Source organism: Coffea arabica, chromosome 9c, assembly GCF_036785885.1.
Source record: "Coffea arabica cultivar ET-39 chromosome 9c, Coffea Arabica ET-39 HiFi, whole genome shotgun sequence".
Lineage (NCBI taxonomy): Eukaryota > Viridiplantae > Streptophyta > Magnoliopsida > Gentianales > Rubiaceae > Coffea > Coffea arabica.
In genome coordinates, this window is record NC_092326.1 from 38,280,780 (window position 1) to 38,306,612 (window position 25,833).

Genomic DNA, 25,833 nt, shown 5'->3' on the forward strand with positions numbered 1-25,833 from the left:
TGTGTTTCCCTTCACCTTTCCTTCCGTTTGCTGTCGATGTTTTCGGCGAAATTCAACAAACTGCTCCACCAACTCTACCCGCTGTAGACCCACTCCAAACTGCTTCCTTGAAGTGATGGACTTGAGATGACCACTCAGTCCCATTCATTCTTTAGCCTCTCTCTCATACATTGTGCATTCCCGAAGATTTGGTCAATGAGATATTTGAAGAGTTCCCCATCAAATTCAACTTTCATGTTCTCTTCTCTTCTTCCATCTCCCCTTTGTTACGGGAGAATATATAGTGAAAAAATCAGTTGAGCCATAATATTCTTGTCCTATAAACATTCTTTGATCTGATCTAATTTAATCAATTTTGCTTGCTTAGATTTTTGTCCGAGAATAGAACTCCTCTTATTCTCCCTAATTTTTTTCTCTCATGTGTTGGAAGGTGAGAATCATGTACTCACGGGGTTTGTTTTCCCCCTTGGTTTTATTATCCTTTTTTTCCCTTGTGCATATTTCTTCCTTATTTTAACCCTTCTTGCCATAACCTTTTTGTTCCTTTTTTTTTGCAGGAAATCTTCGTCGCCCTTTAAGGAGAGGAATGGGTTTTATTTTTTCTCTTAGTTTTATTTCCTCTTTTTTTCCCCGTATGCATTATTTTTTCCTTACTTTCTTGCCATAACTGTTCTATTTTTTTTCTTTTTCCCACAATAAAACTTCGTTGCACTTTAAGAAGGGAAATAAAAAATTTATTAATGTTTTGTCTTCTTGTCTTATTGCCTAGGTTGATTTGATTCATGCATCTTGAAGAGCAATCGTCCAGGAAGAGAAAAGGAAAGAATAGTTTGATGCTGTTGGCTTCAGGTTTTTCTTCATTTTTTTCTGGTATTTTTGGTATCTTTTCTTCGGTCGAGATTGCCACAAGAAGGATAAGAAGTGTTGTTTGAGTGCTTAAAATAAATATATACTATAACAAAAGCAAGAGAGGCAGAAAGAAGAGAGAAAATAGAAGACCTGAGCACGAGCGAAATTGAAAGCGAGGTAATTATTGAAATCAGGAAACTTAGAATAGTGTTGGAGTTGCGGCCAAATCTCAGACTTATCGGAAGTCAGAGAAATTTGTTGCTCCAGCCCAACTGATTTGCCCAATTAGAGATGCCACAAATTTCTTACTCAGAACCCAAGTTGTAAATCTTGAATTTTTCTTGTACCTTCGATTTAAATAGCCTCAGTCCCAAAAAAGATTGGGGCCTTTAGTCTAAATTACCTGTAAATTTGCTATCTTGGGCATTATGACTCATTTAATGTCACCTCAGCTTAATACCACCTATCTTTACTAATTGGTATCCTCTCTTTTGTTATCATAAACTTTCCAGCGAGCCCTGCAATGGAGTAAAAATTGTAGCATTCCAATGAAGCATTTTCTTCTGGGGGATATGGGGGATAGATCTTGAAGATTAGCTTCAAGATATAAAGATGGTTTATTTAGTAGTGTACTACATGGGATTGTGTATATGGTTGTCTTTGTTTAGTAATAGCTCCATTTTCGTGTACTCTGTGATTGTAAAAGACATTGGAACAGCCCAAGACCTTGTATTTGTAGATGGGATTAGTGCCATTGGAGAAATAGATGACGCTTTCATTTGTGCCACCTTGGATTGGTGGCTACCTGAGAAATATGACTATGGAACCTATAGCTGGGACCATGCTTCCCTTCTCAATCAGGTACTTTCCATTTTCCTGCATTTGCAGCTATTTCATGTTTCATGTTTATGTCTGTGCGTGTGTGTGTGTGTGCCTTTTTTAATATTACCTGCAAGCTTACTACGTTGGTATGCTGAAGTTGTTGATGGATTTAGTCCACATGAACCAATGCCGTCTTTTATAACAAGGGGATGATGGCTTGTTTGAGCTGTATATTTCAGCTTCAAATTCATTTCTGATTAAAAAGATGTGATTTTTATGCTTTAGACGGTGTGTTAGAAAAGTTTTTTTATGGCTGCGAATTCACTCTGATGCTTTCAGCAATGAAGTTGTAAAAGGGAAAGGAGACAATACTTGTCGCTTATCACTTATGCTCTGTTTTGTTTGCCTTCTTTGATTAAAGTCCAAAAGATCTTGATTGTGTTCTGAGAGAGATGTTAACGAATTTCAAATTGTCCAAAATGATTCTGGGCTATTATATGCCGTGGCCAATTTGAATTAAAACATTAGTGTTTAATGGACTGGTTTGATCTGTTTCTTGGTTTATTTGCAGGATCTTAACAACATAATTTTATTGAATGCAGTAAAAGGTATTAACTTTTTCTGGCTTTCTTGATTACTAAAAACGGCATTCTAACATTATAGTCCTATTATGGGAGCTCAAATTGCTATCTTCCCCTCATTTTGCAGCTTTTTCACTATTAAAGATTAGACTTGGGGGCACCTTGCAAGATAATGTCATATATCAAACTCAGAGTAATCAACGTTGCCATTCATTTGTTAAGAATTCCTCAGAGTTGTTTGGCTTCGCTCAAGGGTGCCTTCCTTCGTCCAGACGGGATGAATTAAACTCTTTTTTCAAGAAATCTGGGTACGTAAGAAGCAACACCTTGGTTAGTTAGACTGGTAATTATTTGTCATTATTCTCATCGATCTGAAATTAATGAATCACTGTCTTCATTCCAGGGCTGAAATTATTTGGTTTGAATGCTCTGAATGGGAGGAGAATAAGGTCCGATGGTTCAACAGTTGGAGCTTGGGATTCCTCAAATGTTGAAGCTTTTATTCGTTACACTGTTGAAAAGGGCTACAACATATATGGTTGGGAACTTGGTAATATCATTTACCTTTCTATGGTTAGCCTGCTGCAGAAATGCTTCTTCTCTGTTTTTATATAGTTTTTTCAAATGATTTAGATAGCTTGAGATTAGTTTCGGATGGTAATTTTTCATCATCTATTTTGGCCAGGGAATGAACTTTGCGGCGGTGGAGTTGGGACAAGAGTTGCACCTAATTAGTATGCTTCTGATATAATCGTACTACACAACAAAGTGCAAGAAATCTACAAAGGATGTAGCAAACAAGCCAATTGTTTTAGCGCCGGGAGGATTCTTTGATGTCAATTGGTTTACAGATTTTTTGCACAGGACCAACAACGCTGTAGATTTGTATTGGAACAGATTGCCTTTCTTTTTTTTATTTAAATCAGATGGTGAAAATGATTTGCCTCACCTACTTATATGGCTATAATTTGCTGAAGAAAATGACCTTTTGTTTATTCAGCTTAACCCAAGCTTTCGCCTTTCTTGGATTTCTTCCAGAGCTGGAAACAAAAATGGCCACCGGTGAAAAACAACTGGTGAGGGAAAACGGAAGATTTGTTGTACGATTTTGGCAAGTGAATTTATTCTGGCCACCCGCTCTTTTTATACATATCATTCCTGATTTCCATTTTTTTCTTGTACAACGAATCTTTACAAATCATAGGCCATTGTTTTACTTCTTTTAACGATTTGTTACGATTAGATGTTTACCATTTACCTAAGAGTTGGGTTATTCTTTGTATAAATTTTAACAAATTTTTTTTTTTGTATAAAATTCAACCACTTGATTAATTGTTCTTTGTAATTTCGTTATGCATTCACCATTACATTTGACCATGAATCAATGGAGTGATTTACTTATCATTGACTACATTTTTAGATGAAAATTTTGACAACAACAAGTCAAGTGGCTACATTTGACAAAGTAGATTAAAGCTCAGAAGCTTTTATTCATTTTATTTGTTCTCATAACTTCTTTCTTGGTAATTTTTGTAAAATAGAGATCACAAAGTGTGTAACTTCTTCTTTGAATAACTTATCACCAATACAACATAATTAAAACCAAAAACGTTCTAAAGTTTGTAGAAATCAATGTATTTTTCCAACAATACACATTTATATTTACAAGGTAAACAAAAAGAAACAAATGTAAATTTACTTCTATACAATGCAATTACTAATAAATTCCACAAAAACAAATTATTTTATGTGAAAAATATAACTATAACTACTACAAAGCCACCCCTACTAGTGCTCGTACATAAATGAGTTTTACCAAATCCCTCGATCTCTCAAATCTACAATTACATAGATACCTGACCGGAACCAATTAACGTATCAAAATTACCTTATTTAGAAGCTCAAATAATTAGAGGTTGGTCGAGATATATAAACGTAATATGCATTACATTTTGGCCATCTACAATTTAACACTTTTTTTAACATAACTTTTTTATAATTTCAAAAGCTACACGTGATCCTCCTATGATAGAAAGGTGAATAATCTTTACTTGCGACCTCCTATGATTAAAAAAAGGTGACTAATCTTTTTGCTTGAGAGGAGGGCTTGGAAGTTGTATGTCAAACGATTATTTTGAAGCTCAGACGGACAAACAATGTTGTTAAATTCGGACTGGATAGCGACTCGATTAAACTATAAGGTTAGGGGTCAACTGGTTTAGACTGTTCTTAAAGACTTGCTGACGTCAGTTTGATGTCATAATTATTTTATATTTTTATAAATTTCAGAAATATTGAAATAAAGTTCTTGGTTATATTCAACTAATCATATAAAATATTCCAAAATAGCAACCAAATAACCTAAAAATTATACTCCCTCCGTCCCACTTTGATAGTCCTGTATTCCTTTTTCATCTGTCCCAAATTGTAGTCCACTTTCCAATTGAAAAATATAGTTGTATTTTAATTTTGCTAAAATACCCTTATTCAATATAAGTAGTTGTTACTATAAACCTACTCCATTTAATGAGAGTTGATTCTTTTTTTACCATCAATTCAAGTTTCCATAAAGTTGTACCATATTTAATGTGAGAGTATTTTAGAAAAATAGCAATCTAAATTTACTTTTTCAAAAAGTTAACTATTTTTTCTTAAATTGTGTGAAAAAAGAAACAGAACTAGCAAAGTGGACCGGACAGAGTATATAAAAATATAAATCCAATGGGAAGCACGGTCCAATGGGAGTCAGAGGAGGAGAATCTGAGAACGTGGAAGCACGGTCCAATGGGAATCGTCGTCATGAAAATTGAAAGCACAATTTAATGAGAGTTGACCGTCCTAATGACTTTGTATTCAGTGCAAAACTACAATTTCCAGAGCTGCAGATTAAATAAGTTTTGCGACCTTAAACAATAGGTGTTACTGTGGTGGTCAATAATGAGATTGAGACCTGTCTAAGTTGGCCGAAGCCACTATTTACTGGTTACGTTAAGTGGAGTCAGAATATTATTCCAAATAATATTTCATTTGTATCATAAACACATTTTTTAATTCACTATTTTATATTCCTAATCACATTTTTATCTCCCGTACATCACATCACAAAAAATATTATAGTAATTATTTCAAATAACACTCTATCCAAACAAATAAAGTACTATTTACTGTTAAGTTTACATGTGACGAGGAGAATGCTCCTTCCATGGGGCTGAATGAATCAAGGGGTTGTGTCCCATGACGAAACAGCTACGTTGAAGGTACAGAAATCTGGTAGCTGTCAATTCCAATTTTATGAAGGTGAATTTAAAATGAGTACTAGCGCAGTTAGAGCATTGGGGAGACCATCTTCCTTATTCAAGATAACCACAGACAAGATCATTGTTCTTGTATGACTTCTAACACGATGCAATAATTGCTCCTCCATGGTTTTGCAGATTGTTGTACTTTTTGGGTTGTTTTGGTTATTTTCTTGTTGGACAGACCCTTGTTAAGTAGGGATGAACTTCTTCGTATGACTCATTCTCTGTCCTGGAGTAGTTGAGCATTTCTGTAATTTTTTTTTACGTGAGGAGAAACTAAAATTCATACACTCACGTTAATGAATCCATCTTCAAAAATGAATTTGCTTCCCAGGAGATGTGAGGGTGAAACTTTTCCAAAATAACTATTCCTAAGTTATACTAATACATACAATAATATTAGGCCCATTTAGCCAAAAGTGACATGCAACCTGCTCCCAGCAGCAGTGAAAAGTTGGCTCCAAATTGGAGCCTCGAGTTATTTTGGAGTCTGGGATTCATAAAATCGGCAGCAAGGAGATCAACAAGTGCCATATAAACTAAAATTCCAGCTGAAGCAGAGTTGAAAATGCCTTCCACAATTAGAGCTGTTGTGCTATTCTCATCATAGATGTTTGAAATTCCTAAACCAATCGCAACTCCAATGGGCGTTGTGAGGGCAAAGAAAACTGCCATCACTGTGATAGTCTTAGCCTTGAATGTTGCCTGCAAAATCAACACAGCATCCAGACGGAAACAAGATCAACTCAATGATATGTTAATTGCTCTATTATCCTCTATTATCCTATCTCTCCTCAAACGATAATAAGGTAAAAGTGTTTTGCTTCTGTAATCAGCACACCATGATAGCATAGCAAGAATTCCAAGTACCATCATATAAACTATAAACAGGGCTGTAGGGTGTAGCCAGTCAAATCGCATTATCCACCTTTTATCTTCTCACTGACCATTCAACATTGTGGGCAGAGATGCTTTGACTGTGAAAATGGAATGTGATGGCTTCCAAAATCGAAAAAGGACACTTGGTATTAGCAAGCACCATCAGTGACATGGATGCACCTTCACTGGTAGGCTAAATTAAGCAGGCCCTTTCTTTTTCTCTCTCTCCTTTTTTTTTTTTCCTTTTTCTCTCCCATTTTGGTTGGGGGGTAGGGGGGTTTTAGAGTTTTACTAGAGAGTTATTCAAGAAAGTTCCCAATTGCTTATCAGTTGTTTGCTTTTGCCTAAAGACGGGAAAAAGGGAGTTCTTTTATAAGATGCATGACCTACAAAAAAGAGACTCCAAAAGCTCATCATCACTTATCAACGTGCTAGTGAGGGCTGTATCTGGCTAATTCAGTTTTTGTTGGGGTCTCAATAATATATAGAACCAAAAGATACAAATAAAGATTGACTTGCCACTTCGATAGATGAGCATGCTAAAGCTTTACAAATACCTATTCTATCAGATGTACGTGCCTGAACAGCATATGAGGCAGCAATGAATAGGGCAGTAGATTAGTGTGCAAACTATGGTACCTGAGAAATGCAACCTCCCAAGCCCATGCCTTCAAAAAGTTGATGAAAAGTCAATGCTGCTACAAGGGGTTTGATTGTTTTGGGACTCTCTGATGCGCCCAAAGATATGCCAATGACCACAGAATGCACCACAATTCCCATCTCCAAAACCTGTTCAAAGTACATAGCCCATCATCATATGTATAGTGAACCACAATTCTGATCTCCAAAACATAGTAGTACTTCCTTTGTTTCAAGTATTTTGTATCAATTTTTTTAAAAATAATGATTTGATTATGATGTTTATACTTCTTTTTTTTTAATCTTATCTTCACAAACTCAAAATTTAAATTTGAACGATATTATGCATATGATTAAAAAAAAAAAGTATTGTATTAAAAGAAGAGACTAAAAAGTGTATAATAAACATTTTGGAATGTTCTATCTTGAAAAATATGACGCTTTCAGGTGATAAAAGGAGTATTAAGTTGAACTAAAGTGCTCATCGTTCAATTTAATGATTGGAATGAATCTAGAAAATTTCACCTTCATCAATCAATTTTAAGTTATTAGATTAATAAATTCTCATACCAACCAATTAAGTTCAATTTAATGATTGGAATGAATCTAGAAAAAAGTTCACCTTCATCAATGAAATTAAGTAGTTATTACATTAATTAATTCTGTTTCCAACCAATGAAGCACAACCGAACTACGTACAACCAATCTTATGATGCTTGTGCTAGCTTTTCGTTTGTGTATTATTAATTTTTTTAGGATCTCAAACCTCATCAACAAATAAGGTAAGAAACTTTAGTGGAGCAAAAAGTAGAGCTGCATGTTTTCAATTTCAATGGCTCGTCAAGTCATTTGGTGGCCTAAAAAACAATCTCGACCGGTTGAACCACTCATTTCTATCAGTCAAATTATTAAACTGAACAATTAAACCGGATTTTGGTCGAGCTCGAATCGAATTAGCTTGTCCAAAAACGAACTCGCAAGAAAGGCAAATCATAGACCAGAAGTTTAATTTTAAAAAAAAAATTAGAAGACTTTCCTCAAAATTCGATCACACTTAACAGATTAAAAAAAAGGAATTAGAGAATCTAAACCTCTGCAATCAATTAATATATATTCCTCAAAGAACTTTATGAGAAGTAAAACAAGATTACTACATATTTATATACAACATAAAGAGATAGAAAAGTGACCTGTGAAACAACACGATGCCGAATCAGGGCTGATGAACTGGACTCCTCATTTGATGACAAAGTAGAGCCATGAGCATGGCCATGAGTTGCATGTGTGTGAAGGTGGACATGAGCTTGATGATCACCAACTTTTTCTTCGTCCCCAGAGACTGGTTTGGCCTTACAAAAATGGGACCTCTGGTAATAGCTAGTAGCAAAAGTATCCACCATCAAAGTCCCAATAGCCGAAAGCATGGCTACAAAGCCAGAAAAAGGAAACCCCCAAGGATTTTCATTCAAACATGGACTAGTCAGGCTCTCAAATGCATCTGGTAAAACATGGACCATCCCAGTAGCTAAAATGACCCCTGCAGCAAAAGCCTTAATCATGAAAAAGATATCATTTTCAGGTGAAAAAGATGGGAAGGTTTTGCTCAAAACTGGGACTGCCACCCCAATACCACCAGCAATGAGAATTGTAGCTATGGCTACCAATTTGTACTTTAGAGCCTCTGCTCTATTCTTCCCTCCTTCAACCTCTGATTTGTCACATGTACATTCAGAAAATACAGAAACAGGAAGGAGAAACACTAGAATGACTAGCAAAAGAGTAAAGCTCTTCATGGCTAGGAAAAGTGTGGTAATGAATGGACTGTGAAGTGAACTATATATATACTTAAATTGGTATAAATTGTGGGACTTTAGAATTGATAAAGAAAAGATGAGAATGTGATTATGGCGACATGCAATGCAGCAGTGTCTTTGGAACTGAGAAAAGAAGGACAAATGTTCGGCGATTTGGGGCTAATGACGACATTGTGTGTTAATTGAGTCAAGTTGATTGTGATGATTAATTATGCTGACAACTTTAGTGTGATTAAATCTTTACATGTACTTCAACCTACGTATGTCCAACTGATTTCTTGGTTTTAGGATCTGGTGCGAAATTGAATCGTATATAACATTAACATGAGCCACTAATTTAATTTGTCTGGTTTAAGATTAACTTCCTGTTGGAAACTTAGGCCATGTTTTGGAGGTTACCGAGGACAGTTCAAGGCTTTGGGAGGAAGTAGACTAACACACACTAACGTTTTTTGATAACATCTTAAGTAAATATAAAAAGAAGAACATGCACTAGCGATTATATAGTAAGATGTCTCTAACTTTTGCCCAACAACATTCTTTAACATTAGTTTATTCGGATTCTCGAATAAATCAGGTTAGGCCACAGAATCCTGCGTATGTATCTGTCCCAGAACATACACACACACAGAGGTTCGCCACATCTGCCGATACCTATACGTATCGGCTGAGTCGTAATTGAAACGGAGGGGATCAGCACGATACCGATCCCCAAATTGCGAATATTATCATATCCGTGACGACTCGCTCTGACTCCACTGATATTGCCCGATTCGAATCCGTGATGCATGATATCATTCGATATATCTGAGTCAACTCGGAGTCGACTCGGATATTTTTTTAAATTGCGTATTTTTTAGTATTTTTTAATTTTAGTAATTTTTTCAAAATTTTTGAAAACTTTTATATGTTATAATGTACGTATCACCCGATATTCAATCGATATATCGCGACGAATATGGAACCATCGAAACCGCGATGCGACCGTGACGGCGAACCATGACACAGAGTCTGATGGGTCTTCACTTTTATTTGGAGGTGGATGTTCATCAAGGCCTTTTAGATCAGTATCATGACCTGGACAACCACTATTTTACTTGCTTTTTCATTTTTAAACATTTTAAAGATTTTCTCTTTGAGATATTATCAGCTGAGTTTTCTGTACCTAGTGTCCTATGACAAAACAAATGATGCAAAGTCTCCATTTACCTTCTCCTAGAAGGGATCTCTATCTTTTTTCTGTTTGAGTAACTGAGAAAATCTCTCACAGTTTCAGCGTACATATCTAATTTACCACTGTGGTAGTGTCACAGTTGCCTACGTTCAGCGAATGGTGGGGTTTCAATTGAATGTGGAATAGACCCTCTAACACACTCTTAACTCAGGCGCCCACATGGATGAATGAAGCCAACTAATTCATCAAGACCAAGAGTGGCCGATATACCTATTTGCCACTTTTTAGGCTGCATTCAATAAATCTGCAAAAATTAAAGTTTAAAATTTGAATTCACTGAGTTATCAGATTGTTAAATGTTAAATCTAATATATTTGAACATATATGATATTAAGTGACGAGTGAATAATTTATCACTTATTTTTTAGAGCAAGTTTTGTCTAAAAATTTAGTGTTATTTAATTGATTCAACTGTTCTATTTTTGTTTATCAAATGCATCTATACATATTAAGATCTGAACTCATTAATTTACTTTTGGTTACTGTCTCCTGCTTTTGGTTTGCTTTACCTCTTCAGATTTTGTGAAACCAATTAAGCATCAAGACTAGAAAAACCCTATGAGCTAGTAATGTCCTTGAGCAGAAATCTGTAACTTGGATCTTTAACATTCATAAATCATAGATGCTAGTTCAAAATATGCCCACTAGAAAGTGCTCTACATCGTTGTTACAAGTACGCAGTCAATTGATACCCCTTGATGTCCAATTTTTTTATTTTTTATTTTTTTGAGGAATTGATGTCCAGTATTAGTCCGTCAAAATTGTTTATGTATGACCAGATTCCTTTGAAAAAAGAAGGGTCAGAAACGCTTGACTGAGGTGCCAGTTCACCTTCATCCATTCAAATCCAGCAACTTTATGCTATGCCAAAAAAAGACTAGCTAGATCGGAATTCTGTGCTCTTACTCTAGCTTTTGGCCCCCTTCCTTCGATTATTTTAGAGAATACATCAATTATGGTAAAGAAAGAAAAGCGGGTATAATAGCACGATCTTGCTTCTATTCTTGATAGTTCGTACACAGCACAGCACCATAGGTAATTAAAAACTTGTGTTGCACTTTTTATGGCTGTGTGTATTCTGCGCTCAGCCTTAGTTAATTTCTGGTGAAGGAAAGCTGAATTTGACAAAGATCACGGGGACAAGGCAAGGGTGGTCTCACCATTCCTTTTTTCTGTGGTCATTTCACTTGTCAAAGAAGAATGACGCAGCCAAGAAGGAAAAGAAGAATGACAATTATTGTGAAGTAGTAGTACAGGAGTAAACGTTAAAGGAACTGTCCTAAAGATCTTCACATTCATTCTCTAGGCAAGCTAACAAATAAGAACTTGCTGATTAAATTTATTTTTGTGGTGAAAAAATATCTAGATATTTACATCCTGTTAAGAAGAAAAGAGTTTGGGGAAAAAAAACATTTTTAGTGAGTATATCAATTAGTTGATCTTCAGATTTTATAAACGGAAGGTGTATCACTCTATATTTTCAAGATTTTGTTAAATGATGTGCCGACCAACCTCTACATGTTTAGTTCGATCATTGTGAACTGGATTTTGAGAAATGTCAATGGTTGTTTTATTATCACAAAACAAATCTCTTTCAAAAGTTGGAACAAGATCGATATCGATAAGCAGCTTCTTAAGCCAAAAAAGTTCACACAACCTTTGGTCATCTCTCTGAACTTCGCTTCTGCACTAGAAAGAGCAGCAACCACTCTCCGTCTCTTGTTTCTCCTTGTAACTAAATTGCCACCTACACATGTAAAGTAGTCTCAAGTCGATTTTTGATCGGTAGAGTCTCCTGCTTAATCAGCATCTGTATAGCCTCGAATATTGAGCTGATTATTCTTAGAAAACAAAAGGTTTCTTTCAGGTGAATCCTTCAAATATCAAAGGATCCAAATCATGGATTCCATATGCCTTACTACACCAACAGCATAAGTAACATCAGGACGTGTATGAAAAACATAAATCAACTTACCGAATAATAATCTATGATATCTTTCGCTATCAGTCGGCTTCACATTCTACTGTGGTTGTGACATTTGTTATCTAGATTCATGATTCGCCATATTCTAGTTACCGGCCATTGGGAACATATTGGATTCCAACTTCATTAAGCCAATTATTTCTATATGGGAAAGATAGGTTCCAACTAATTTTTCTTGATCATTGCTATCTGCCTTTGCATTGGTTGATCAAAAATTTTAACACTACAATAGCTAATCCATTGAAAAAAGGATCATCTCAAAATATTAACACCGCATTAGCATGGAATAAACACAAGAACTTGTGGCATATAACTATCAATTGAACAAGTTAAACATTAGTAGAGAACAAGAGGCATATAAAGTACAGTCACAGGGAGACTGTTCTTTTCTTCTTTTAGCTGACTTTAGAACACCACTGATTTAATGCCGCTACGTAGAAAGCTTGTTCCTCGACCTTTTCCATCATAGCAGAGAACTTTTCTTTTGGACCACACATTATACTTTGCAACAAACCTCAAGCTTTGACCTGAAAGTCTTGTTGATTTAAAATTCATTGAATATGGAGTAATGGATTCCACTTGGGTATTACTGTTGTTACCCCAATCCAAATATCTGAGTTGTCTTTGAACAAGACAAATTTTCAAAGGTGCAGAGGGAATCTATTTTTTTTTCATGTGATTTTTCACCAACCCTTTTGGATACACCTTTTTCAAAGTTGATATCTGCGAAATGATCACCTTCACCCTTTTTTTTTTAACGAAACAAGAACTAAATTTAACTATTATCTATAGGCTATACAAAACTAACGTGCTTAAGTAATGCAGTGACTACTTACCTTGTATACGGAGGTTTCTTTTTGGTTCTTTCTTTTTGATCATACAAGCATAGAGTTCATTATATTTAAGGGTAGGCTAGTTAATTTATTTAAGGATACCACTAATTATATGGAAACAATAATCTTCTAAAGAGATGATAATTTTTTTTTCAAACTTTAGAGACCCAAATTGCAAGAATGTATGGAATCAACACCCCTTAGTGTTTAAACAGGCAAATCTTCTGCAGAAACTAATGATTAGAAGACTCAGGCAAATTAGTATTTAGGATTAATTCCCTATTCCAAATAGTATATCTGACGATCACTTGGCCCTTGTCATCATTCATTCACATCAAATCATTTCTTGTGCCTATAGGATAACACGTAGCTTGATAGCCTACAAGTCTTAGAATTATGGAGCAAACCAGAGAGACCCACAGGCTTAGGATTCTCCATCAATATTGTTTGGGTGAACCACACGACAAAACCCTCAAAAGATAGATTCCTCATTTTGCCTCATTGTCAGATTGAATTAATCAGCACAATAAGATTTTTAATTTTCATTAATAGTAGTAATTTTTAAAATTTTCATTAATAGTACGTATGATGAACTTAGCAACCTCATATTGAATCCAATTTTGGCGTGCGAGGAACCCTTTTGTATTGTTTCACAAGCATAGTATGCCCTTGCTCAAATCTATATCTTTCTCCACAATCATGAACTTCATTTATATCTGTGGAGATATATTTGTGTGTTCATATGTTTCTATCAAAATATTGCTTTTATTGATAGGGCACATATGCTGTGTTTTTGCAATATGTGCATCTAAAATGACAAAGAAATTAGGTCCGAATGCAATGCGAGGTTTCCTAGATTCAATTTATTGTATCACATTCGCGAGAATAGAAAATTGTAGGAGTTAGTTAGTTTGATCTAGTTTTAGACAACAGGGGGCCTAATCAAGAATTGCATATTTGTTGAGGGTGGAATTTGTCATAAATCATATTTATTGCGATTGCCTCTCAATTTGAAGGAATCTGGTTGACTCCTGTTCGGGAGGCAACAGACAAGGCACATACATTCTCAGAGCTGATGAATTGAATTTTCTTATAATAATTAATGTGTTCAATGGTCACCACCAGTTCTGGACAAATCCACATTCCTGCTGTACAAATATCCCAGGTACGGAAAAGAAAAAGTGCAGACCATGGAAGTTGGGCAAAGGTTAATAGGGACTGAAAGTGAAAAGGATAGCTTGAGAGGGAGGTAAATTTTTAAACATGCTTTTGCACTATTATTGCACGAGTACTAATAAAGTAATAATGTTAGCTTCACCAAATTAAGGTTTTTTATATGGTAGGAATTAGGATTTTAGGATGTCAAAGCCTGTTTATGGGTAATGGCAATCACAAGTCTCGAATTTCTAGCATTTCTTTTCAATATCTCTTTGGAATTGAAATTTCCAGGGCTCAAAAAATAAATTTAAAACATAGCATGACACATGGGCATACAAATTTTTTCCGTGATACTCTTAGCCAAGATAGCTGATTGTCATCATGATAGGAAGCACACCGTTATTAAAATGATTTTAGGGCGACAAAGTGTTACTCACGCCTAATTTCTGCAAGGTTAGTGTAATTAAATCCATTTTGGAAAAGGTCGGATTGGGTGATACGGAGGATGGAAATTAAGTAAGAAGTTCCAAATTCGAAATCTCTGATTTACACTAAAAAAGGGGCTTATTTTTTGAAGGAAATATTAGATTGAATGATAACGTGGGAGGAAGGATTGTAATTTGTAAGTAAATTTTTTTTTTTTCACCTAGGGGTGTCCCGGCTTGCGGCCCGACTAATCTCCTAGGACTCGAGAGAAGGCGTCCAACCTGAACTCCGAGCGAGGTACTCCGGGGACTCAAATCGTGGTCGACATATTCTAAAGAGGGATACCGAACCACTCGAGCCATCCAGAAGAGGCGTAATTTGTAAGTAAAGACTATTCCAATTTTGAGTGTATATAATACTTGGAATGGGAAAGCGCACTTGGAATGGTTTTAGAGTATGATGAGGCCATCAGAGGAAGAAAGGGTCGTCGGAGCACTCAAAAAAACAGCAACACATGTGAGGACAAATCAAGGTCACCAATTTGACCATGGGACAATTACTACCAAACATCCCTGTTCAAGGTCACCAATTTGACCATAGGACAGTTTGTACCAACATCCATGTTCAGCAGCAACAAAAATCCTCAAACTTCTAGAATAGGCATTACTCCAAGAAGCCAAGCAGGTCAGCTACAAGTAACTCGGGCTATCAGAGAAAGGAAGACAGGGATTCTAATGCAAGATCCTGCAGAAGCAGTGATGCTTGCTCTAATTAAAGCAGCTGAACAAGGATGGAGAAACATACAAATAGAAGTGGAGAACCAATAGCTTAGCTGCTTACACACACAGATTCAGCAGCTAAACTCCAAGCCAAGTCGAACAGCAACATTCATTGAAGATATCAAGTCCCACGGTAGCTTACTGTTTTCACAGTGCTCCTTTTGTTTTTGCGCACAGATAGATTAGATCATGCTACATCTTTTAGCATCTATAATGCTTTAGGCATATGGATTGGTGAAGATTGGGTTAATCCTGTCCTTCACTACTAACAGCACATCTTGTATAGTTGATTGGACCTTCATCCACAAATCTTTGGACCGTTGTCTAGATATTGTACATTTTGTCATCATCAATATAACTATCGTTTGGGGAAAAGTATTTCGTTTGGAACACTAGGTGTGTTTGGATTAGATGTTTTTGAAAGTGTTTTGATGATATAGCTATCGTTTCGAGGAAAAGTATTTCGTTTAAATTAGTTATTTTTAAAGATGTTTTTAAAATATTTTATTATAGTAATATATATGAAAAACTTTTTACTTCTAATGTTTTTAAGGGTGTTTTACCCACCATTAATCCTCAAGTTACCACTCTCTATTTATTTTGCCGTTTATGAAACTTGCAAGAAAGCTTTGTCCCATGAGAAAAGAAAAAAATCCTCCAGCACATGCGGCCTTAGGGTCTGAGGAAGGATGAGAGGAGAAAAAGGAAGGGGGAGGTGAGTGGTGGTGTGTTAGGTGGAAGGAGAAAATGTGGTAGATTTTTTTTTTTTTTTTTGGTATATTTGTTAGTTATTTTTGAGGTATTGTATGAACTGTATTTTTGGAGTTGTTTTTATTTGTCTATTACTGTAACATTGTATTTGAAAAATTAGTTTGTAAAAAGCAGGAGAATCCAAGCACAGTTATAAAGATTGTCTATCATACTTAAAGGTACATTACATAATTATGACGTAATTAATATGTATAAGTTCAAATAAATAGTAACTGAACAAAAATGTTTCAAAATTATGTAAATAATTTTTAATAAATTATATAATCTGTTCAAAAAGTGTCACGCCTTTATATAATCCTGCAAATAAAGATTTTGATGTAGTTTGTGCTAAACGTAGTCAAATAACCATTTCATTGCATCTTATTAAGGATTTTCTTGGACCTTAAAACAATCTATATGGATGCATTATGGCGGAAGGAAAAGGCAAAGCTCAGTTTGTAAACCCCTCGAAACCATTTTATTCATCGTTCAAAGCTAAACTTCCAAGTCCCATTACATAATTCAAAGCTAAATTACATTACTGCTGATGCCATTTCTGGTCACAGAAACAATGGAAGCCTCATATTTTTTATGCCTCTACACCTTTTTAAATGCCTCACAAAGTCATAATGCAATCTTGTTATACCATGGCATGGAGCAATTTTTCCTCCTGCAAGGGGAATTACCCATGATAATCACTTTCATATTTCCACATTTTCACTTTTTTAGGTTATATATTTACGTACGCGGCTTTCTTAATTGCCTCTGCATTGTGCAAATTTGATTAATTTTGCAATTCATTTATGAGTGTGTTGCATCCGTGAAAAAGATCATTTCTTTCGATGAAGAGGGGCCCGCCTTTTCATATACCTACGTCTAAGATTATGAATGACAATAACGATAGATGGCCATGGGCACCCGCCCGACGAGGGGCTAATGGTGTGAGGGATGGGGAGGGGTGGGACGGAATTCCCCCACTCCGGTTTAGAAACGGGGTGGGAGAGTATACTCCCGCCCCGCCACCGGTAAAAAAATAAATATATAATTAAATAAATATATTTATATAATTATATATAATATTTAATTTAATTAGTTACAAATTTATGATAATAATATTATTAGTTATATTTATTATATAATGTATATTAGTATATGTAATATAATTAATATTATCAATTATATTAATAATTATATATGTTTACTAATAGAAATTATTAATTAGTTATACTAAATTTACTAATATTTCAGTAATTAAACGACAGGAATAAGTAATCAAGAAAAAAAGAAGAAGAAGAAGCAGTAATCAAGTAATGGAACAAATACATTAATTGAAATACCATATAAAAAAAAAAAGGAAAAAAAATCAACATTAGTTCTTCTAGCTTCTCAGTTTCTTTCCCCGTTTTTCTCCCTTGAAATGTTCGAATTTCCCCTCTTCCTCTTCGTCTTCCTCCTTCTCTGCCTTTTTCTTCCATTCCTTCGGATGAAATCTGTACACTATTCGTCCTCTGGCGGGATCATAACGACCTAGTTCAACTTTGACTACGTCTCCGGGCAATATCAATATCCGATTCGTCCGCATCTTCCCTGAACCATAACCTATAATTGGACCCACATTTCTAATCGGAACGAGGGCCTTTCCTAATAGATACCCAAGAACCATGTCTTCTGCTACCCCCGGATCCCTTTTATCTACCAAATTCAGTAAATTGACCCGGAACATGCCATTGGAAAGCGACTCCACGATTTGACCCAGATGAATCCATTTTAATTCGTCGGGATTCGCCTGATCAGCGGACCAGCCTGTCTTTTCCTTTCTTTTAGCTTCTATTACCGGTCTGCCTCGAGATGTCAGTGTTAATTTGCCCGACCACCCTCCACCGCCACCGCAACTGCGGGTCGGGTCAAATAGTGAAACAGCGTTTGAGAGACGTTTGATGTTTAGGTTTTGAAGGTTGAGTAGCGTTGGCAGTGTAATTTGGTTGGAAACAGGGTACAGAATTGAATGAGTTTTCGGGGCAATTGTACAGAATTCCATGGCTGAAGACAGAAGAAGAAAGCCTCTGCCGGGCTTTTGGCGGCTGAGTTTTCCGGCGACTTTGGTATAACAGCGCTATAGGGAGGAATGAAATAAGTGAATAAACACGAAATTGATTTCAAATCTGGGGTGAGTAATGGAGCCGACTTGATCTCGACCGTCCATCATTGATTTTGAAATGAATGGTCGAGATTGAGTCTTATCGCGTTGGTCCGTTTAATCTCAAACCGTCTACTGAACGGTGCGTTTCTTCTCTGGCCAACTGTAGGAGATCCGCATCCGTGAAAAAAATAGGAAAATTCCATTTTGCTACCTTTTTTGACTAAAAAAAAAAAAAAAAGAAAACTAGATTTTTAGATATTATTATTGTCCAGCACGAATTGTTTAATAAAGTTGAGCTGCGAATTCTATAGGATTCCATGAGATGTGAAGTTTTAGCATGAAAAGTGAATTCATGTGCTACCTTATTAGCACATCTAAGAACCCATTTTACATCAGCAATATTTGCCTCTAATATGCAAGAGATTATGATGAGGAAGAGGTGTCATCACCCTTTTCGAACATAATTGGAAATTTTTAATTAGATCAATTGCCTCATGAGTTGCTAATACCTCAGCCATCTCCACTTGTGCTCGAAAATTCTTAGATTTTTAATCAAATCAATTACTTGCCGAATCACTGCTGCCTCAGCTATCTCCACTTGTATCCCATTATTAAAAAAAAAAAATTTTTTTTTTTACGGCAACAATAGCATTTCTATAAGGTAATCTATCATGATCTAGACTGTGTATAAGAAACTAATAGGTATAAGAATTTGAATAGATCAAAGGGATGTTCTGATATCTCTTTTGAATTTTTTTTCATTGTAAGTGGGGTTCGAATTTCTGACCTATAGCCTAAAGAAGTCTCCCTTTGGTGACCATCGAGCGTATCTAGTCAAAATGTATTGGTCAATTCTCACTTTGCACGGCCAACTTCTATGCCCGACACACACTAGAATTGAGTCATCAAAAAGTTCCACATTAAACTAACTACATATAATGTAATGCCAATGGAAGTGGAATATGCTTAATTTTTTTGGGGATGCTTAAGCAAGGATGCCAAACTCCACTACTGTAAAAGAAGGATTATCCACGTATACTTGCAAATTGTTTGTATACTTGCAACATACGAATTGAGGTAAATATTGAATGTGTAAAGTGAAAATAGTCTTGATAAATATTTATATATCTGGGCAAGTTTCATCTAACGACAAGTGGGATGTTGGTCACCAAGCTGCGAGGACTCTCGCCTTGTCAATATACATATTTTTGTATAATAGGAGTGCGATTATTGGAACAGTTTGACATTTTAGATGACTCCGTTACGAATGATCGTTCCCGTCACTTTGACACTTTAATCCAAACTATAAGGGGATCATGTATAGCTTTTGAAACTATAGGGACTTATGTAAAAAAATATTAAATCACAGGGGATAAAGTGAAATTTGCCCCTAAAGATAATATTTGTACAAGCTTCTCGAATCATCCACAGATCCCCTATATTTTCTAAAATTTATTAATAAAGTTTCTGCACTCTTCAATTGTCTTGTTCTATTTTCCTTACCTCGATAACTATAGACTTATTGGAGCAAGTTTTTGTCTAATGTTTCTTGTATGGGTGGTAGGTCCGATCTAGATATGGTCTTATATATACCAATACTAGTGGGTGGATTCTGGTATGATTTTTGCATGGTCCGACACATACCACTCACATCACATGTTAATTGATTTTGTAATTTTTAGAGAGTTGAAACTCGAAAGCAATTAAACAGAGCAAAACGAAGATTTAAAAGTGTGTAATACACTTTGAATGTCCTACATCTTTCAAATAAAACGTTTGTAGAGGCATGGGTTTGAAATGAACTGCCCAGACTAAAAAAAAAAATGATTTATTTTCCATCATTTTAAAAATCTCAGCATTGAAAGAATCCAAGAATTTGAAACAGTGGCGGATTTAAGGTGGGAGCAGTGAGGACACGAGCCCCCACTGCCCTCCTTAAATTCCTATAATGTTCCCGTAAAATTTTAATATAATTTCAAGTGTGTCTCCGGAGTTTTAAAGAAGTGAAAAAATTACGTGGTCCTCTAAATTGATTCATGAATTAATATTCTAAAAGAATCAAAGTTTCATTTGAAATAACCTAAAAAGGGTTTTTTATTTTAACTTGTTGGTGAATATTTTTTTTTTTTGCTTAAAAAACTAGAAAAAGAGCAGATAAAAAATTTTAGTGTTACTTTTGTCCTCACTGAAAATTTTTTCTGGCTCGCCACTGATTTGAAATCCGAGGAATCTTTCCCCACTTTGCCATGGTAGGAGAAAGCAGTGGTAAAGGAAGAAGCTTGAGAAAACTTCATTCTTCCAACCTTCTAGATTTCACAAAGAACTCCACTACTGTTTCCGAATTCTCCCGTCCAAACGTTGCACTAGAGAACACCACGAAGATTGGAAGGAGGAATCTTCAAATTTATCAGGCAATTTGAATGTTCCTAGCAGAACTAGAAGCCTTTCTTTTCGAAATGGCCAAAGCAATTGTGAGAAAAAAAAAAAAAGAAGAAGTAGTATTGATACTCGACTTTTTCCTACGATAGGCACATCAAAAAGAGGGGCAGACCTACCTCCACTTTCTAATTTGCATGGAACTTTTTGCAGATAAAAAATTACACGTGCAGCTCTTAAAGATAACCGGCCCATTGCTCATATTCTATTATTCTGTGTTCTTAGGGCATATCATAGAAGAATCCTGAATACTTTAGTCAATAAGAAAGAAAACATGGAAATTAAGAAATCATGAGTCACCCCACTTGGCCATCAGTGACATGCAACAGGCTCCCAAAAGAAGTGAAAAATTGGCTCCGAATTGGACCCTGAAATCGGTTTGGAGCTTTGGATTCATGAAATCAGCTGCAAGAAGATCAACCAGTGCCATGTAAATCAGAATCCCAGATGATGCTGAATCCAGAACCCCTTGAACAACCAATGCTGTTGGGCTGTACTCATTGTACCGTTTTGATATCAGGATCCCAATGGCTATACCAGCTGGGGTTGTCAGGGAGAAAAACAGCACCATTGTAGTGATTGTTCTAGCCTTGAATTTTGCCTGTGAAAATCAGGGAAAGAGCAAGTATATATTTGCATCGATACCATTTATTTTAGGCACCGGCGGGAGCAAAGTTTGTGAGAAAAACGAAATGTGTACGAATATTCCAACAAAGCCCTTTTGCCTGCTTGATTTGTCTCGATAGAATCTCTAATAATAATACAATCAACAATTCCATTAATTGTAATAACAAATATATCTTGACGGAAAACACGACGGAGCACAATCTAATTAGTAAGACGTAGACATACCACCACGTCACGGGTTCGAGTTATTAAAAGATAAGTGAAGTATGAGGGTTCCTTTTAACAAATTAAAAACAATATATCTCGACGTCATCAATGAGTCCATGATTGCATTGCGACAAAATAAGTAATTGAGGTCATATATATATACATATATATATATATATATATCTTTACCAAATAAAAAATAAAATGTAGGTCATCTGGACCTACTCTCCAGATAATCCACTTCGGACTTCGCAAGTGCCAATTAGCGTACAAGGCAAAATATCTAAGGCGATGTTCATCCAGAATTATGCGACCTTCACTGGTTATTTCTACTTGGACTTGTTGCTACTGTTTTGCACAAACATTTTGGTATGGTGAATGAATGCAACGTACTCACTCATTCAAGTAAATATACAGATGAAAGAAAAGGTTGACAAAGCGTACCTGAGAAATGCATCCTCCAAGTCCGATGCCCTCAAAAAACTGATGGAAACTCAAAGCTGCTATCAAGGATTTGATGATTTTTGGGTTTTGAGTTGCACCCATGGATACTCCAATTACCGTCGAATGAAATACAATGCCTAATTCCAAAACCTGTAACAAGTTAATTAGTACAAATTAAACAAGGGATAATTTAAGTTAGTAGGATTGCATACTAAAGGCGAAATTAAGACCATTCTCTACTAAATTAGTCCCTTGCATTTTGAAGCATCCTAAAAAAAAATATTAGACGGTCATGATCCGCTAATGGCGATCAACCACCACCAACTACACCTCAAAGCAAGTAAGATGAGTCTTTTCTTCTGGCGATTTGCTAATTATGTGATTAGTATTAATGGATCACATAATTGTGCTGCAGTTTACCTTTGATTGTATAACTAACTTGCTCATACTTCTAGCTTTCTTTCTAAAGAGGTATATATTTACATTTTTGGCAGAGCTTAACGAACATGTGTCATTGAAACCTGAATGACGACGTGGGTACCCTTTACGAAGACAGATATTGATTATTGAGGACCAATTATTTTCAGAATAGGTTACCACCAATTGATGAGAAATTATGGCAGAACTAGTACAGTTTTTTTTTGCGTACGGATATAGATGAATAATTACCACTTTCAATAATTTTCCATCTGAATTAGTGCGAGAAGTATTCATAAATTATCCTCAAAATATACAATTTTAAACATTTAAGTATTCCAACTAAATTGTACAAAGGAAAATTTTTTATTTTTTTTAAAAAAAAGACTTAGAAATTAAACTTCCCAACAATATGTCAAGATTTCATAGATTTGTTTAAGGACTGACTGTTTAGCATTTTTACCTCAGCAAAATGTTCACCTGCACAGATCTTAGGATGATTCTCCACTTTTAGGTGTTTCAGATAAAAAACAAAAAAAAAAAATTTTTTTTTTTTGGTCATTTTCTAGTCCATCTTGTATAAGTATTTTCCATTGTCACTTGAACTTTTGAAGTAAAAGAAACGTTGGATATTACCTGAGATACGATTCGATTCCGAATAAGACTTGACGAATTTGATCTTTCCAACAAAATGGCAGGACCATGAACATGGCCAGCATCTGTTGGGTTAGCTTCCTCGTCGGCATCCAGAGGCTGAGGTTTCTGCATCTCTGCTCTTCTATGGTATCCGGTGGCTAGAGCTTCCATCATCAGGGTTACAATAGCAGCCATCATAGCTATAAAACCCGCGAAGGGAAAACCTCCCCATGGATTTTCAGGAAGGCATGGACTAGTCAAACTTGCAAAAGCATCAGGAAGAATGTGGATGAAGCCAGTTGCTAAGATAACACCAGCAGCAAAAGCCTTTATCAAGAAATGAAGGCCCGTTTCAGGTTGTAAAGCTCTCACATTTTTAAGCAATAAAGGAATGCAAACTCCAATTGCACTTGCCAATAAGATTGAACCTATCCCAATAAGTTTGAATTCAAGTGCTTCATGTTCGATTCCATGACCTTTAATCTGGGATTCACAGGTGCACTTTGCAAAGACAAGTTTTGGTAGAAACAATATGGAAAGATGGACCAACATCACGATATTGTATGGAAACATTCTAGTCTGTTGCAGCAATTTTTTTTCTTTTTGTTTCACAAGACAGATGATGATTATAAAGGGCATAGAATATACGTGGTGAGAAATTGGAAGACTGAACGAGACAGTTGAGTAAACTATGATTTCCTTCTTTAAAGCATTGTTTCGTTTATTTATAATGAAAGCATGGTATGCTCTGTGTAGATGCGTACAAGAGCTAATGCACCATGTATAATATTTTCAGAATGACTTGCGTGGACCATTTCACTTTTTGGCAGACAACCAGCTGCGTGGACCATGGAACTGTAGATTCAGAGTGGGGGAGCATATCATTGAGAGAAAGAAAAATTCAAGAAAGTACAGAAATGCTGTCAATTGGCTAATGCAGAACCTGTGGTTCTAACGTCTAAGCTCCTTCCGTTTCTTTTCTTTTCTTTTCTTTTCTTTTCCTTTCTTGTCGTTGTTTCATACATAAAGAGTATTCTTCCCCTACGCTCTTTAACCGTTGAAGTTCTACCTATGATGGTGTCCTCAGAAATTTCATTGCGTATTTATCACAAAAAAAGAAAAAAAAAAGAATGTAGTGAAATATGTTTAACAGAAGATTATGGCTTACCAATTTGGAGTTGACTTTAATAGCTAGATCTCAATTTCTTGTGGAGTATGGATGTGCCATGTTTAACTCTGCTCTAGGCGTGCAACTTTCTTGATGTCACTGAAAAAAGATTAAGGGTGCGGAGGGTTATCAGTGACAATCGTTCCAAAAAGTTCATGGTTAAAATTTAGCCGACAAGGTAAAATTCAATTTATAGGGACGAGATAACAACATGTAATTTTGACTAATTAACTTGTACGAATCCACATAATACTAGTTAAATATGACATCTCTATTCAAAAAATATACAAGTAATTAACAGTGAGTTACAATCTGTTGAAATATTCTTATGCCGTTCAAGAATGATTCTACAACGATTGTTTCTACTCCTCTCCCTTGAAAAATACCTTGTAAGAGTGTCAATCATTACAAATGTAGTAGGCTCCTTGCCTAATATTCATTCACAAACCCTATAAGCCCCCCCCCCCCCCCCCCCCCCCCAAAAAAATCTAAAGATGAAAAATAAAATGTTATGAAATGCATTTGGACCACACCTAATTGATCCTTCACACGCTTAGGATTGGTTTCTTTTTTCTTTTTCCTTTCTTTGGTATCAAGAAACTTTGGTGTGTTGAACTTCAGAAATAGATGAAAACAAATTAAATATTTTCTCAAGATAGAATATGAAAGCACATGCAATTCACAAATGATAAGGACATGGCAAATTGGTCTTTATCTTTTTTTTTTTCTTGAAATAAAAAGTCAGCAACAACTTGCAAGTTGCAAGTTAGCAGATAACACAGAAGACATAATTCTCAGCACGGATAACAAAAAAAGGAACCTCTTCTCTTTTTGTGTGACCGTAATAAATTGATCCTGCTGCAGGCTCTTTTGTCGGAACTGATGGTTTGCTTAGTTTCATCTCAAAAAGACTGAAAATTTTTTTGGATTAGAGTGTTTGGATATAAGGATGGCAATGAGGGCGGCGGGACTAATGGGCAATGTTTTAAAAACCGGACAGTTAATTGAACCGGTGAAGTGAAAGAGTCGAGATTCAATCGGTCGGACCGGTTTAACCTCGAGTCAATGAATTTTTAAAAAAATTATTTATATAAATATATATATATATATAAAATAAGACATGTAATGGATTAATTTAATACTTTATATGATGAAAGGTTTACTATTTTTTAATAACTTGGATTTTTTAAAAATAAATTTTTTAAATTATAAGTTAAAACAAATAAATTTCATCTCGATTTCAATTATGTCTAAATACAATCCAAAAATATCACAATATTTTGAAATTATACAAAATTCACGTCTATGAGAATTTAGATATTGTGAACTTAAATTTTAATTTACGTTTTAGAGATTGCAATTTAAAAAAGGAAGTTTGGAGTTCGAAGGAAGTCAAGAAAATCGAAAGTAGAAATGTAAACTTGATAAAAAACAAAAAATGAGATAAAAGTGAATGGTTGTAGTATTAAATAATTTGGGTTAAAAAAATAATTTTTTTTAACTTTTTTCAATTTAATGGACAAAAACCAAATTAAAAGATGGAAGAAAACATCAATAAATTAAAAATAAAGAGGTTTGATTAAAAAGGGAGTGCCAAAAAAAAAGAGGATAGAGAGAGAGAGAGAGTTGAAAATTAAAAAGAAAGAACCATGAGAGGATGAGATTTTGTAAGAAAAATGAAAAAAAGAAATATAAGTGTTTGCTTTATATA

At 35.3% G+C, this 25,833-nt stretch overlaps 3 protein-coding genes across 3 annotated transcripts; 1 reads left to right on the plus strand and 2 right to left on the minus strand.

The window, feature by feature from the left end:
- Positions 1 to 37: 37 nt before the first annotated feature.
- Positions 38 to 3,204, plus strand: LOC113708119 (heparanase-like protein 3). The gene is made up of 7 exons (XM_072064848.1): positions 38 to 430; positions 558 to 849; positions 1,362 to 1,710; positions 2,243 to 2,279; positions 2,380 to 2,560; positions 2,656 to 2,802; positions 2,938 to 3,204. Exons 3-6 carry the CDS (start codon positions 1,462 to 1,464, stop codon positions 2,744 to 2,746), a joined length of 558 nt encoding a protein of 185 aa, XP_071920949.1. The 5' UTR covers positions 38 to 430; positions 558 to 849; positions 1,362 to 1,461; the 3' UTR covers positions 2,747 to 2,802; positions 2,938 to 3,204.
- Positions 3,205 to 5,861: 2,657 nt separating this feature from the next.
- Positions 5,862 to 8,952, minus strand: LOC113707856 (zinc transporter 4-like). Its single transcript, XM_027230213.2, has 3 exons — positions 8,260 to 8,952; positions 7,070 to 7,219; positions 5,862 to 6,256 (listed from the first exon to the last, which is right to left on the minus strand). The coding sequence occupies exons 1-3, from the start codon at positions 8,860 to 8,862 to the stop codon at positions 5,951 to 5,953; spliced, it is 1,059 nt and encodes a 352-aa protein (XP_027086014.1). The 5' UTR covers positions 8,863 to 8,952; the 3' UTR covers positions 5,862 to 5,950.
- An 11,847-nt stretch (positions 8,953 to 20,799) lies between these two features.
- On the minus strand, positions 20,800 to 23,641 carry LOC113708015 (zinc transporter 5-like). The gene is made up of 3 exons (XM_027230444.2): positions 22,955 to 23,641; positions 21,902 to 22,051; positions 20,800 to 21,224 (listed from the first exon to the last, which is right to left on the minus strand). Exons 1-3 carry the CDS (start codon positions 23,591 to 23,593, stop codon positions 20,913 to 20,915), a joined length of 1,101 nt encoding a protein of 366 aa, XP_027086245.1. The 5' UTR covers positions 23,594 to 23,641; the 3' UTR covers positions 20,800 to 20,912.
- Positions 23,642 to 25,833: the final 2,192 nt, after the last annotated feature.

What these genes read in the sequence shown, in the direction of transcription:
- LOC113708119 (XM_072064848.1), top strand. Translation starts at nt 1,462, where the DNA reads ATGGTTTATTTAGTAGTGTACTACATGGGATTGTGTATATGGTTGTCT. An exon ending in ATGCTTCCCTTCTCAATCAG is followed by an intron (nt 1,711 to 2,242) that starts GTACTTTCCATT and finishes GTTTATTTGCAG; the next exon opens with GATCTTAACAACATAATTTT. An exon ending in TTTATTGAATGCAGTAAAAG is followed by an intron (nt 2,280 to 2,379) that starts GTATTAACTTTT and finishes CTCATTTTGCAG; the next exon opens with CTTTTTCACTATTAAAGATT.
- LOC113708015 (XM_027230444.2), bottom strand. Translation starts at nt 23,593, where the DNA reads ATGCCCTTTATAATCATCATCTGTCTTGTGAAACAAAAAGAAAAAAAA. An exon ending in GGAATCGAATCGTATCTCAG is followed by an intron (nt 22,052 to 22,954) that starts GTAATATCCAAC and finishes AACTTGTTACAG; the next exon opens with GTTTTGGAATTAGGCATTGT. An exon ending in TTGGAGGATGCATTTCTCAG is followed by an intron (nt 21,225 to 21,901) that starts GTACGCTTTGTC and finishes TGATTTTCACAG; the next exon opens with GCAAAATTCAAGGCTAGAAC.
- LOC113707856 (XM_027230213.2), bottom strand. Translation starts at nt 8,862, where the DNA reads ATGAAGAGCTTTACTCTTTTGCTAGTCATTCTAGTGTTTCTCCTTCCT. An exon ending in GGCATCGTGTTGTTTCACAG is followed by an intron (nt 7,220 to 8,259) that starts GTCACTTTTCTA and finishes TACTTTGAACAG; the next exon opens with GTTTTGGAGATGGGAATTGT. An exon ending in TGGGAGGTTGCATTTCTCAG is followed by an intron (nt 6,257 to 7,069) that starts GTACCATAGTTT and finishes TTGATTTTGCAG; the next exon opens with GCAACATTCAAGGCTAAGAC.